Source organism: Mangifera indica, chromosome 8, assembly GCF_011075055.1.
Source record: "Mangifera indica cultivar Alphonso chromosome 8, CATAS_Mindica_2.1, whole genome shotgun sequence".
In the NCBI taxonomy this organism is placed as follows: domain Eukaryota; kingdom Viridiplantae; phylum Streptophyta; class Magnoliopsida; order Sapindales; family Anacardiaceae; genus Mangifera; species Mangifera indica.
This window is the reverse complement of record NC_058144.1, coordinates 12,528,631-12,543,624: the sequence shown is the minus strand read 5'-3', so window position 1 is coordinate 12,543,624 and position 14,994 is coordinate 12,528,631. Positions and strand designations below refer to the sequence as shown.

The 14,994-nt window shown below is 34.2% G+C and overlaps 1 protein-coding gene across 1 annotated transcript; it reads left to right on the top strand.

Annotated features, from left to right (window-relative positions):
* The first annotated feature begins 1,567 nt into the window (after positions 1-1,567).
* Positions 1,568-4,436, top strand: LOC123222680 (NAC domain-containing protein 71-like). Its single transcript, XM_044645580.1, has 4 exons — positions 1,568-2,492; positions 2,862-3,142; positions 3,239-3,562; positions 3,646-4,436. Exons 1-4 carry the CDS (start codon positions 2,342-2,344, stop codon positions 3,919-3,921), a joined length of 1,032 nt encoding a protein of 343 aa, XP_044501515.1. The 5' UTR covers positions 1,568-2,341; the 3' UTR covers positions 3,922-4,436.
* The last annotated feature ends 10,558 nt before the right edge of the window (positions 4,437-14,994 follow it).

Genomic DNA, 14,994 nt, shown 5'->3' with positions numbered 1-14,994 from the left:
CCATTCTTTAAAACTCCAAAAAAAAAATAATAATAAAGATGACTCATTAAGCACTTTTTGGGCGTGGGGTTCTTTCTCTTTTCTCGACGTGTGTCCCGCTTGATGAGAGAATCACTTCCCTTCAATCAAATTAAAGAAAAGTGATTTTGTCTGACTCAGTCTGAGGTGGAAGGAGGTTAGAGTACAAGCACTCAATCCTTAATCAAATCACACCTTTGACTAAACTGTTCTTAAAGATCCCTCCAATGGCTTCAATTCTTTGAAGTTTTAGTCTTCTAGATATGCATTTCTTGTAACAAAATGTCACAATGTTTAGGTCAATCAAACTATTATTTTTGTATTCTAGTAATAACTTCCAATACTTAGACTATTAGAGATAATATTTGAATCACACTTGTCAAATTGAGCCGTATTCTACGTATTATAATATATTATACGATATGATAAATTTTTAAGAAATAATAATAATGTTTAATTATTAGGTTCACCTTCTTTCAAAATATCAAATCCCATAATTATTTTTTTTAAAATATATTAATTTATTAATTAACACTGACATATTATATTACATAATATACTAATTATATTATACAAATTTTTATTACATTTTAAAATATATATTATTTTTATCTACATTATATTATAAATAAATATCATATATAATATAAAACTAATAATTTTTATTTTGATTTATAGTGATACAAGGTCCAAATTAGTGTTTTAGTAATATATAAAAGACAAGACTATGGTATTGTTGATTTTTTATAAATTGATTTTTATTCATGTTTAAAATTATATAATTATAAATTATACATTAAGAATATTATAAAATTAGGTTTGATTGTTTAAAATAATTATAAAATTTAAACTAAAAGGGTAGAAGTTTTCAAACTCACTCACCATAGTCATCAACTAGGAAAATAGTGAATAAAAGTAATGGGTCAAAAACCATTATATAGTATTTTAATTTTTATGATAAGATTGTCTATTATTTTTTAATAATTTTAAATTAAAGTAAAATAATATTCAATTATATAATGATATACATAAATATATATCTATTTATATAATAAAAACATGTATAAATAGTATCACTCATTTAATTAATGATAAAATAAAACTTAAATATATAATAATACATTATCTATATACATATTTATGTATTTAAAAGTGTATACACATAATATTGTTATAACATTTAACCTAGTTTACTACCATATTAAATGGTTCCTTTATATGAATTATCTCATCATTAATCTCCAATTAAATAACCATAAATATTTGATATATATATATATATATATATATATATATATATATATATATATATATATATATATATATATGTGTGTGTGTGTGTGTGTGTGTGTGTATGGTAACGGGAAACTTTATCCAAATAAAAAATCAGATAAATTAAAACTTTAATTAAGATATATTATTAGAAGAAAATTAAATTCATAGTTTTTTATATATTAAATTTTTTTTTATCATTTAAACTAAATATTGCATAATTTTAACGCATTACTCAATCATGTAAAAGTTGGAAGAAAGAAGCAACGGCCGAGCTCAAGCATGAAGATGGCGGGAAGAACTGTTGAAGTGTGAACTGGTTTAAGCTTTGTGGGCCACTTGTGGAATTTTGGGAGAGGCTGAGACAAAGCAATCTCTGAACTTTCGGTGTGTGTTTTTAAGTGTTTTTTTGGACTATCGTCTTCTCTCTTCCTATATATATCTCTCACCATACTCCGCCATTTTTACTCTACCCAACCAACTTCTCTTCTCTTCTCTTCTCTCTTCTTCACTGCCACCATATTTTTCAGCCAAATACTATTAGTCCCCATCCATTCATAATTTTAACAACTGGGTACGGTAAAAGATTCCATTTTTGGAAGTTTTGACCAGCTTCTGTATGCAACTTTTTAGTCTCTTGTGGAATTCACTACTTCATCTTGGCTTCTGGGTATAGCTTAAGTTTCAGTTTTTCTCTAGTTTTAGCAATTTTATTTTGGGATTAAAACATTGTGGGGGGTGGTAGGGTTTGAAATTTTGACAATAAGAAGAAACTCTTTCAGAACAATGATCTTGATGTTCAACGGGTGCATTCTCTGGAGGTTGCACTCAATTCTTTACAACAAGTCTAGTGTTGATAAAAGCTTCTATTTTTGGATTTTCCAGATCTTTAATAGATACACTTTAGGGACTTAGCGAGAGAGTCTGATACACACAGCCCTCCTGCTCTGTTTTGCTCTGTTATTGTTTTCTCTCTGGTTCTTCTGTCTTCGGTTTCTTTTTACATAAAGTGTCCCGGGGAAGTAAATAGATTTGGCTGGAGAGTGTAAAAATGGCCTCTTTGCCACCTGGTTTTCGGTTTCATCCAACTGATGCGGAATTAGTCGGATATTACCTGAAAAGAAAAGAAGAGGGGCTTGAAATTCAGCTTGAAGTCATCCCTGTCGTCGACTTGTACAAGTTTGATCCTTGGGAGTTGCCAGGTACTTCTACAAATCCATCTTTCTCACCTCTCAATCTTGATAATTATGTATTTTCCCTTTTCTTTTGCATATATACAACTTCAATTCATTTTGTACAAGCCAAATGGCCATGGGAAACTGATAATGATAATGTCATCAGCTATGAAATAAATTCAATGCCAATGCGAACAGATTTTTTATTTTCAGTGCTAGAAAGCACTTTTTTTGTTTGTTTTGTGTATTTTTATTTCTTTTTACCCTTTTGCCTGTCCTATTACTAGATCTTTCTCATGGGCCTTTACTATTTTTTCCTTCCAAAAGCCAGTTCTATCAGATTCCATGTCTCTCTAGTTATATGAATGATCTGAGTGGGAAGCTGTGAATTTGCAGATAAGTCATTCCTTCCAAAGCGAGATATGGAATGGTTCTTCTTCTGTCCAAGGGATCGAAAATACCCTAATGGTTCAAGGACAAATAGAGCCACCAAATCGGGATACTGGAAAGCCACTGGAAAAGACCGGAAGGTTGTTTGTCAATCTACTTCTGCAACTGGGTATCGGAAGACCCTTGTTTTCTACCGTGGGCGTGCTCCTTTAGGAGACCGGACTGATTGGGTAATGCACGAGTATCGGCTCTGTGATGATCTTTCTCGTGGATCACCAAATTTTCAGGTAAATTCAACAAGTGTGATGATGTAGTTCACAAGTATGAAATGGCATTTGGCAGTTTGTTTTGAAGCTTACATATGAAATGCAACTCCTTTCCAGGGGGCTTTTGCTTTGTGCCGTGTTGTTAAGAAGAATGAAAATTCACAGAAGATGAGTCATGGAGAATTGAAAGGCAAGAGGGTTGGAAGCAAATCGAGCTTTGAGGATTTAACCTCCGCAAGAGTTTCTAATGAGCCTTTGAGCATATCCAGTGACATTTCTTCTCAAGCAAGCTGCCTGTACAATGAGAGTCGCTATTCAAGCCCTAGGACTTCTCCTTCTCCTTATGAAGTCACAACAATACCCGAGCCTGTGCCAGCTCCAATGGATTCAAATCCTGCTACTATCTGGGTCTCACCAGAGCTAATCCTTGACTCATCAAAGGTAAAAGCTCAAGAATCAAAGTTGAATGGTTGGTTACATTATTTGTGAGATATCTTAATAATTTTCTCATTGTCTTGTTGCAGGAATATTCACAGGCCCACGAAGCTGCATCCATTCCACAGAATGAGTTTCCAAGCTCAATGACTCCATGTAACTCATATGAGCACAAGGAATTCTCCCCAAGTTCATCATACTCGAATTTCAATGGAGAAATTGAATTTGTTGAAGATCTCAGTCGAATTGGCTGCATGTCACCATACTCAGGACATGTAAATTACTCGAGTTTTTATTGTAATGAAGATATGTCCTATGATGATTATGATCAAACCAGTTCGATAAATTACTCAAGCCTCTTCTAGAAATCACAGGGAAGATCATTCTTGCTCCTTCTTTCTCCGACGCTGAGTTCAAGCAACCAAGTAAAGCATAGAATTTTATTTTGGCCTTTGGCTGCTATGTAACAATTTGGCTATTGTGATTTAAGGAAGGGAGGTCTTGTATTGGGATTTGTCAGTTAGTGTAACTTGCATCTTCGAGGGGTCTCCGAGACAACGCCTTTTTAATGTTAGATCTTGGAGAGGAAAATTATGAGTAAATCTCCTTATATGTTAAGTTATGGTTTCATTTTTCTGTCGAAGTCCCAGTTAAGTGGTTATGTTTACTGTATTAAGTCGGATTAGTAGTCGAGGGTTGGGTTGGTCTGGTTTTATGTTTAAATATTAAAAGAACCCACAGGTGGTCACTTTTATCGATTTCACCTGGAGATGAAATGGCGGATGAGTCACAGTTTGTACTATCTCTATCATCATAGAAATAAGCTTCTTTCAGCATATTGTATGTTAACTTCTGATATATGCTACAAAGGTTTGTGCTGTGTCTTTCTCTACATATATATATGATTTCTTTTGGATAAAGAAGACTGAATGGTGTCAGAAAAAAATTTTCTTTTTAAGGCATCAGGCATTTGGCGCTTTCAGCTCGAGTCTTGACAAATTGATTACATATTGGATACAAAATTTGCTCAATTGTTGCTGCTTTAGACACATCAGCAAAATGAAACTTGTGCAGTTTGCTTATTAATTAGTGTTAAAGCGGCTGATTAATTCTAACTTAGTTGACTACTGACAAGGTTAAGCACCCTGACTCTGAGAACTACAAATGTTATAGAAGAAGATTGTGACGCCCGGCTACTTATCGCGGTAGGGTGATTCCAGCATCTACATCAGAAAAACTTGATTTTCCTGCAGTGAGTCTGTATAATTGAAAAAAGCACTCAGGATTATGTCCAAGCCTCAGCTGCTTCCACATCAAACACTCAGTAAGGCTAATGCAGAGATGTTTTATCAGAAAATTTCCCACTTCGCATATCTAAGTTTCTGGATCATTTTATTAGTAACTATTACAAGAAACCACACAGTTGAAGTAATTTCCAAAGATGTGATGTGGACATTGCTTAGCCTGAAGGCCATTCAAAAGAGAATTTAAAAAGTATCCGAACTCCACCCAAATAATTTATTCCAGAATAAGCGAAATATATAGACACACAAATTAGCCAAGAAAGGAATTCACTGAGTGGTGTAAGAGGCAAGTAGCATTTAAAAAAAATATTTTTGTCAACTTCCCATCTACAAAAGTTGTTGCATTATCTCTTTTCATGCAAATTGTTCCCCGCCCATTCTTCACTTTGGAAAGAATATTGACAAAAGAGGGTCACTGATGTGACTAAAGAGTGCTTTTCTGAAAAGCCAATTATCCATAATCTCTTTTCAAGTAACACATACTTGATACTCTTTGCAAAAATCAGATTCTCCAAATGCCCGTTTGGCTCCTTAGTCTCCTCCAACATATATTTAATGATATCCTTGTTTAACAAATCTCTACCTTAGTGGGAATATGCTCCACTATTTGAACTGAAAGTGAAGTTCTAAAAGAAGTGCAACGTTCAAGTTCAGTGGCTCCTGCTGCATAATTCAATTAATTATGTTACAATCAATTGTATAGTTCATAATAATAAAAATTATTCTGAACTTAGTACAAACTTGCAATGTGAGGACTACAAAAGACTAACACTTCATCACCCCTCTCCATCTTTTCTGTGGGCATTTGACAATCCCAATCTAGACTTCCCTTGCCTCAGATCCCACCGGAATTGTTGTCGGGTCAAGCGAACCCACCAATGACCGGCACAAGCGGGGGCCTAATGAGGATCCCATCGGCCCGAAACTGAGGCCCACCTCGAGCATAACCAAAAAGGGCTGCAGGCACCACTGTCCCCAACTTTGGGTAGAATGAATAGATCAGTCTCGTCATTATTTATCCAATAAGAGAGAAATGGATCAAACTTACCATAATAATCATCAGTACTTCTATAGCCTTCAGGATTAAAAACTCCAAACTTGAATGACTTGTTTGTGTATCAGATTATCACACATGGACCCTTGAAATCAAAGCAGCTGTGGAAATTACTTTTACAGAAACCATCAATATTGGCCATGTAGCAGCACTTTAGTTCTCCACCTGAGCATAAATAGTAAATTTCCTGATGCAAAAAGCATGAATTTTACATTGGTTTTTGTTTGAAAGGTAAAAGTCACCTCTGATAAAAGGTCCACCAGAGAAAGAGAAAAAGGGAGATCAATGTCGTGATGATAGTTAGGCTGTGGAGCTGTTTGATCATTAATAATCTTCTGATTCATTTAATACTGCCATAAAATACCGGATACATAAGCAGCACCCAACCATTCAGCATAGGAGAAAAATATGATATACTCTGAGTTTTAACCCATATTATTTATACTTTGGTTAAAAATTAAATCGGCCTTTTGTTGTAAAAACGATGTCTAAATCATGTCCAAATGTGGAGAAATTTCAAGGCATGAAACATTAAATGAGTTTAACCACATTATGGTGTAAATAAGCCCTTATCCTATTTCAATTTTCGTAGCTCAGTGGTAGAGCATCTGCTGCAGATCAAGAGATCATCGTTTCCAACCTGGTTGGGCGGGTGGTAAATGTAATGTTAGGTAATTGTAGAGGGTAAAAAAATATTTAAAAAATATAGGAGGTATTTTGAAATTACATAATGCATTAAGTAAATAAATAATAGGTTAAGAGTGGATAGATGTTTTTTTGATACAAGAGAACATAAAATGGTGTTGAATGAAATTTTTGGTAATTATAAGGGTTTATATGAAATGTTAAGAAAAACATAAGGGTATTTCGATATTTCATAATATCATGAAGGATTTAAAAACATGTTAAGAATGAATAGATGTATTTTGATAATAGGAAACATATGAGGGTATTAAATGAAATATTAGATAAGTATGGGGGCTACAAAAATGTTAAAAAATATAGGGGGTATTTTGATATTAAACATTGTAAGAACGCTTTAAATGAAATGTTAAGAATAGATAGATATATTTTGATACAAGGTTACATAAAAGGTTATTAAAAAATTGTTAGATAAATATAGGGGGTTAAATGAAATATTAGAAAAATATAGGGGTTTTTTATATTAAACATTGTAAGAATGTTTTTAATGAAATATTAAAAATAGATAGATACATTTTGATACAAGATATTATATAGAGATGTTTAATAAAATATTAGATAAGTATAGGGGCTTAAATTAAATTTAAAAAAAATATATGGGGTATTTTGATATTAAACATTATAAAAACGTTTTAAATGGAACGTTAAGAACAAATAGATGTATTTTGATACAAGATAATATACGAGGGTGTTATATAAATTATTAAATAATTATAGAGGGTTAAAAAAATATTAAAAAAATATGAGGGGTTTTTTGATATCAATAATTGTTAGACTGTTTTACATAGTTATTACAGATTTTTTGTTATAAATTAATAATTATTTTCAAAAACTTGTCATGCAGGATTGATAATTAAAATGGATGGTTATGCATCGGTTCGTTACCAAGGAGAATGGATTCAAAGTGGCAACAACACAATGAAATATGTTGGAGGATTCAAACAATTGATTAAAATTCCTTATGGAACAACATTCGAGGGATTTATTGAGCTTTTGAAGGAGTCTTGCGGTATTGATCCAATGAAAAACTACTTTCAACTATCAATGAAGCCAAGAAAAATTGAGCTCGACTGCCCCGTATAGATCCAAAATGATGAAGATGTCCAGGGTCTTATTGATATATCTCAGTACTTACAGGAATGTATTCCTGTTTTTGTTACATGTACCCCTATTGAAGGGCAGGAGGAAGAAGATGAAGAAGAAATTAGTGGGGTAAAAAAAGAATACGATTTGGAAAACTTGATTGATTTCAGTAATGATCTGTTGTACATTGCAAACTCATGGGCTTATAGAGAAAAAGATAGAGTTCCCGACTGGGGTGACTTTGATGGAAATGATATGCTCGATATTCCTTCTGAAGATGTAGAGTCTGAGTATATGACATCAGTTACCTAGGGTATGGATAGTTTGTAGCTTGAAGATCCTATTTCAGGTGGTAGAAATTATTCTGGGCCCTTTTTTTGACAATATCCCCACTGATTCATTTAGATGGCTTCTTGATTTTCCTCCACAGCCATCAACATCATCAGATGGTTCTACATCGATTAGAGAGGAGAATGGTGTAAAGGTTGGTGATATTTTTCATAATAAAGTTCAATTGAAAGACACTGTGAAGGAATTCGCCTTACTTAAAGGATTTCAATTCATGGTAAAAAAGTCTGATAAGAAACAATGGGAAATTAAATGTAAGGCTAAAAATTGTGAGTGGTATATACATGCAACCAAGTCCACAATCAATGAAGTGTTTCAAATCAACTTTATGAATCCTACCCACATATGTTCAGTTGATCAAATCATGTCACATCACAGACAAGCTGGGCCCCGAGCTTTAGGTCAATTAATGAGGTCAAAGTTTGTGATGATTAATCAAATTTATTGGCCTAAGGAAATTATTGTGGACATCACCGACCGATATAAAATTGATATTTCATATTCACAGGCTTGACGGGCAAGAAACTGGGCCATAAATTCATTGATGGGCTCACTGAAGGAATCATTTATGCTTTTACCATATTATTGCTATAATCTACAACGTACTAATCCGGGCACCGTTACTGCTATTGAAACAGATGATGACCATCGATTTAAAGAATTTTTTCATGGCATTAGAATGTTCCGTTCGTGTATTCAGAGAATATCTCTACCCTTTTATTTACATTGACATTGTTTTCCTTAAAAGTCGATATTTAGGGCATTTATTCATTGCGGTGGCTCTTGATGATAATAACCAAATATATCATATTGGTTTCAGTGTCGGCAAAAAAGAAGATCACGACACATGGTGTTGGTTTCTCAAGAGGATTAAAGAATGCATCCATGACCTCTCTAAACTGGCAATAATCTTAGATCAACATCATGCTATATACTCGGCAATGGTTGAAGTCTTTCCAGATGTCCACCATGGATGTTATTGTCATCATCTTTTGTGTAACATGCAGGCAAAGTATAAATGAGACTCGAAGGTATAGTGTTTAAACAAGTAATTAAATTTGTAACAGTTTATCTTTTTCATACATTTTGATTATAATCAGTTCTTATATTTTTTACCACCTTACAGGTTACAGATGTATATTGGAAAGCCGTAAAATCATACACGGAATCAAAATTTTGGGTGATGATGCAATCTCTTGACTCGATAAACCCTCAAGCTAGAGCTTATCTATATGATGTTGGATTTGAGCGTTAGAGTAGAGCATACTTTCCAGGACATCGATACAACATCATGACCACTAATATTGCTGAGTCATTTAATGCCCTTGTCAAACATGCACGGGGCCTACCTATCATAATGCTCTTGGAGTTTATTTGTGGTACCATGTAGTGATGGTTTTACGAGAGGAGAAACCATGCAAGTAAGTATCAAATCGTTATTAATTAAAAGTTTTTTCTCATGTATTTTTTCCTATTAGTTTTGGTTATTACCAAATGTGTTGTTAATATTTTTTCAAATTACAGATGAATATCCTAACTTTGTCACCCCTTGGGCAGAGGAGAAGATCAGTCGTCTGTCAAAGTTTACATGTCTAGAGGTTCGACTGATTACACCTACTCAGTATCAGGTTGTCGATTTTAGTAGATTCATGGGGTTGGTGGACTTTGGTGAAATGTCCTGCACATGTAGAAAGTTTCAGCTTTCACATATTTCGTACAAGCATGTCATTACCGTTGCATGACATATGAGACTCACGAATGTCAATGCATGGGTTCATCCATTCTTCCGGACCGATATCTACCATGCAATATATCAGGAACCTATCAATCCTCTTGGAAACCAATCTGATTGGTTGCACTCACCAAAAGAAATAGTTATTCTGCCCCCCATCCTCGATAGTCATCGTCTGGGTTACCCATCCAACAGAAATCGACGTCCTTCATAGGGAGAAAATGTTACATCGAGAATTTATAGTCGTTGTCATGAACTAGGACACATACGAACCTAATGTAAAAGCCCAGCACCCGTCCCGAGCTTCGCCCTACAACGTTCATCTAAAAAAGGCAAAGGGACAAGATCTTGACATGCGGTGGAATCAGTTTTGTTAGTTATATGATTTATCATTGTTGTACTTCAGTTATATGTAACCGATGTATTTTTATTATTGTTTCAAATGTGTAATTGTATTGATATGTGATGTAATAACTTTAGTGCAAATAATTTCTTCATTTTATATTTGTTAGAATGAGTTGTTTGAGTATTTCTTTATTTCATCTAACGTTTGATAGTAATATCACTCAAATCACATATAATTATTTTCGTGACAAGTTATTTAAAAAATAAAATCAAATACATATCTATACATAATGACAGATAAAGTATATATACAATAAATATATACATAAGATCATATGAAGAAGGATAAATACAAAACGAGTTAACTAAATATACACCCATGAGCTATTCGATACAGTGAAAATATAACTGCAACACTAAACATCAGCGTATGGAGGTAGACGACTCTTTAGGAAAATCGACACTCCGTGACAATACCAAACACTCAAAAAATCGTAACATAAAAATGCCACAGTCACCGGAGCCCTCCCTCTGCTGAGGGACATCCGTCACTCAAAATAACGTGAGGGGATCACGTCGTAGAGTCTGCCTAGAAGATGTCCAGAAGCTCATCACCTCTAATAATACGAGTATGAATGCCATGTATGGTCGCATCCGCTGCTATATACACCCTATATTCCCTGAATATGATTCCTCTGAATTGTACACCATAATCGATCACTCACAAAAATCTATAACCCTGGCCACCCAATGTGCGCAATCGAAGTTTATAGGAATGTAAACCTATAAATAGTAACAAAATACAATTGATTATAAATTAATTCAACGTAAAATGTTATGAAAATACATATATACTATATCTTATCGACCATCCCCCATGGTTTGTAAAACAATCCCGAGGTGTACACTACCTCAACCATCCTCGTGAAAAAGGCCACAAACTCGAACTCCTTATACGGTGTGGTCTGCTAACTCTTCCAGACCATCTCAATATGGCCTCCGAAGAATGTGTGGGTAGTCATCCAATGTTGTGAAACAATCACACGATGATCGTCCTAGTGTCGACGTAATACAGCCAAAAAAGAATCTGCATGCTAAAATGGTATAAACAACTTCAAATGTGTTAGTTATTGACAAATATATCAAACTTTTAATCGAATTTTATAGTATAGATAACTTACATCGTCGATCAGCCACTGACGCAAATCTACCACAAGTCGCCAAAAATTGTCCTTCGACTTTGACCCGATGAAGTAAACATCATGTGCGTCAGAAGCCGTAGCTTTGGTGTACCACGTGAGGAAAGATTTCTCACGCTCTGAGGCAGTGGATGAAATGGTCCTGAGTTGCCATTTCACCCTCCCTCTGAGTGGATTTGTATAGGAGGTGTGAACTAGCGAACCCTTCCAAACGATCCGACTGTATGTTGTACGAATCAGCTGTAAGTTCCAAGAAACTAATAATTCATTATTTCATCCTATGTAGCAATTAGACATTTATCGATTAATGTTACCTTCTCCATGTATGCGAGAGAAGGTTTGGCTGGAGAATCCTAAATGAGAGTCAAGTCCACCGTGTGTGCTCCCTTGACAGAATGCAAAATTGTAATTTTGTTCATTCGTGACCAATATATATGAATATTTCTATACTAATTATAAATACTCGATACCTCAATGTGGATGGCCTCAGAAACGTTCTCCTGAAAGTCCTCTTCCAGTGAACTAATATCCACTGTCCTTTTGCTCGAGCTCAGGATATCAACAAGTAACCATAGTTGCTCGTCCTGAAAAAGAGACAAAACATCATTAAATAAACATTATAATTGGAAAGACAAATCGATCAATGGCATTTCTTAAAAAAACATAACCTCAACTTTCGGGGAAGGTGTTCGGGGAGAACCCCCGATCGATGATATCTTAATGTGGGTTTCCTACATACATAAAAAAGGATAAAATGGTAAATGATATGTAAATATAAAATATAATATCTACAATAATTTTCATACCTCAAGTGGATGATCTGAAGCAATCAGAGATCTAATCGAAAGGCCTTCATAAGGAAGACCTTGTACAAATATATAAAATAAATTAATCGATAACAAAATAATCATAAAAATAAAGTTTCATCGATAAGTGACATACCTCAACTCGGACAGGTGATACAATAGAATGGCCAACCGGTGCCCCCTTATGACGACTACCCTAAGGTAATAGTAATAATAACTTAATTAATGACATTTCATCTAAAACAATATTATTATTTAATAATAACATTTAACATTAAATATAATTTTGAAATTACATACGGACCTCATGTGGTTGATGGGATGGTATTGCGATATCAATGGGGGAGGTCATCCCGAGATCGTCGTCTCTCTCCTGTACGAATATAATTATAGTTATCAGAATAATAACGAAATACAATTTTTAGAAGTAATAAACTAGAAGTGGTTTAACAACTTGAACGACGGGGGTTGGACATGTATGCGTGACGATGTCCTCTAAACGAGTCATACGATCTTGTAATCGAGCCATATTATTGCTTAATCGAGTCATATGTAAATCCACATCGTCACGTAATCGAGTCATCTGTGAAGACATATCGTCACGAAAACTCAAAATCTCACATAAAATTGTAGCACCCCAGTACGCCAATGTAACATCTAATGTGAAAATACTAGGTGATATAGATGGGGGACACTCCTCGGTGGCATGATGGGTAGTACGGTCCTCTACTCCAGGATGGTCTGTGGTTAGTGGGCTCTGAACTACAGGGGGGACATAGAGGCTACTCCATAACAAGAGGCTAAATAGACTTTTCATGTGTCTCAGAAGTCTCAACGGGTATATCTGAAGGTCTTGAGGTTGGAGAAGCCTTGTCTCCTATCGCGAGAGGAATTGAAGATGATGAGGAGGAATCAGCATCCGGTAAACCAGTGTACTCACGAATCTCAGTATACCAAGGTAAACCCTCCTCCATCGGTGATGAACGAAAGGGGAATGTGACATCCTCCTAATGATGAAGATATATAAGTCAAAATAATTGCAACATTCAATGAATTAATCAACTTATTAATTAACGAGTACATACCAGATCACTAGTGAAAATATGACCTATATGATCCAACTAGGGACATTCCGCGTACGCCACCTAAACATCCGTCGGGATGCATAGATATCAGTAAGGTCAACCCAATCGTACAACGTGTCTAGAGTCTCATATATCTAATACTGCAATATAATCATTTACAATTTAAATAAATCAATTCATATTTTTGCCAATTAATATATATAATCAATAAATTAAAACTACCCTGAAATGCGAAAGGAAATCTGTAGAGGTCGTATTTACGTATTTTAGGCATCCGTCCGGAGCACACTCTGTCACTCGTTTGTGATATAAACTCGTACGTCATCTGCCACACGACAACGCCTTAAGGGTAGGAATTAAACCGTCTAGATGATCAACCAATTGTAAATATTCTGGAGACACCTTCTTTCGTCGATCATTCCCCAACAAAACCATGTGAAGAACATATAGCAAGGCCATCTTGACGACGTCAATATTGTCATTCCCCCATGGCCTTGATAAGAAAACACGCTCTAGGTTATGATACTACACCTTCGGACAACCTCAAAAGTACGTATCCATAATCCTATGTCCAGAGAAGCGAGAAATATATGAAAAGATATCAATGCATCGACTAAACGAAAGGCCCATTACCAGAGCAAACTTAAATGGGCTAAATCTCACATTAACCCCGCTAACCCTAAACCAAAACTAGTCTCTAGCAGAGGGCTGATGTAGCTGTCGTAGTAGAAATGCATGAACCAATATCCCAGAAAATTTGGTTTCAGGTAAACAAAGGAGATACTCGAAACATATCCTCTCAAATAGTCATAGCTGATCCGGGGTCAGTGTAGAAGTAATCCTAGATAATGCGGTGCGTTGTGCATGATATATTAGGTCTGCCCGAAAGTGTCTGGACTCATCGGGGATTCGCAGCTCGCCTTCAACACGTTTTCTTTTGCAAGAAATATCTTGTAACAATTTTAAAAATTCATAAAAAGCAAATATTTAAACAAATGTCTTCATGAAAAAAACATAAAAAGATGAAAATAGAAAACAATAAAAAAGGAAATGACAAAATTTTAAAAATAAGATTTAAGTATCTTAAAACGGTGAAAATAAAAAAACGAAACTGAAATTCAAATTCTATACGTTGAAATACCCTAAAATGTCAACAAACAAAAAATCATTCAAAAATCTGGAAAATACGAATCGATATATTCTAAAACAGTGAAATTCGAAAAAACAGAAATGAAGTTTGAATTTTATACGTTGATATACCATAGAATGTTAACAATAAAAAAATCAGCTAAAAATCTTAAAATATTAATTGATATATCATGAAAGGATGAAAATCGAAAAAACGGAACTAAAATTCGAATTCTATACTTTGAAATACTTTAAAATATCGATAATCAAAAAATTGTTTGAAAATCTTCAAAATACGAGCTGATATATCCTAAAATGGTGAAATTCGAAAAAATGAAACTGAAATTCGAACTTTAAATGTTGAAATACCTTAAAAGGTCAATAATCAAAAAATCGTTTGAAAATCTAAAAAATACGAATCGATGTATCTTGAAAGAGCGTAAATCAAAAAAATGAAACTGAAATTTGAATTCTAAATGTTGAAATACCTTAGAATGTCAATAATTGAAAAATTGTTCGAAAATTTGGAAAGTATGAGTCGATATATCCTAAAACGGTGAAATTCGAAAAAACGAAAACGAAATTCAAATTTTACACGTTGAAATACCATAGATTGTTAACAATAAAAAAATTAGTCGAAAATATGAAAATA

Excerpts from the sequence above, each read along its gene's own strand:
- LOC123222680 (XM_044645580.1), top strand. The coding sequence starts at position 2,342 with ATGGCCTCTTTGCCACCTGGTTTTCGGTTTCATCCAACTGATGCGGAA. Across the intron at positions 2,493-2,861 it reads TGATCCTTGGGAGTTGCCAG|ATAAGTCATTCCTTCCAAAG; the intron begins GTACTTCTACAA and ends GTGAATTTGCAG. Across the intron at positions 3,143-3,238 it reads GTGGATCACCAAATTTTCAG|GGGGCTTTTGCTTTGTGCCG; the intron begins GTAAATTCAACA and ends ACTCCTTTCCAG.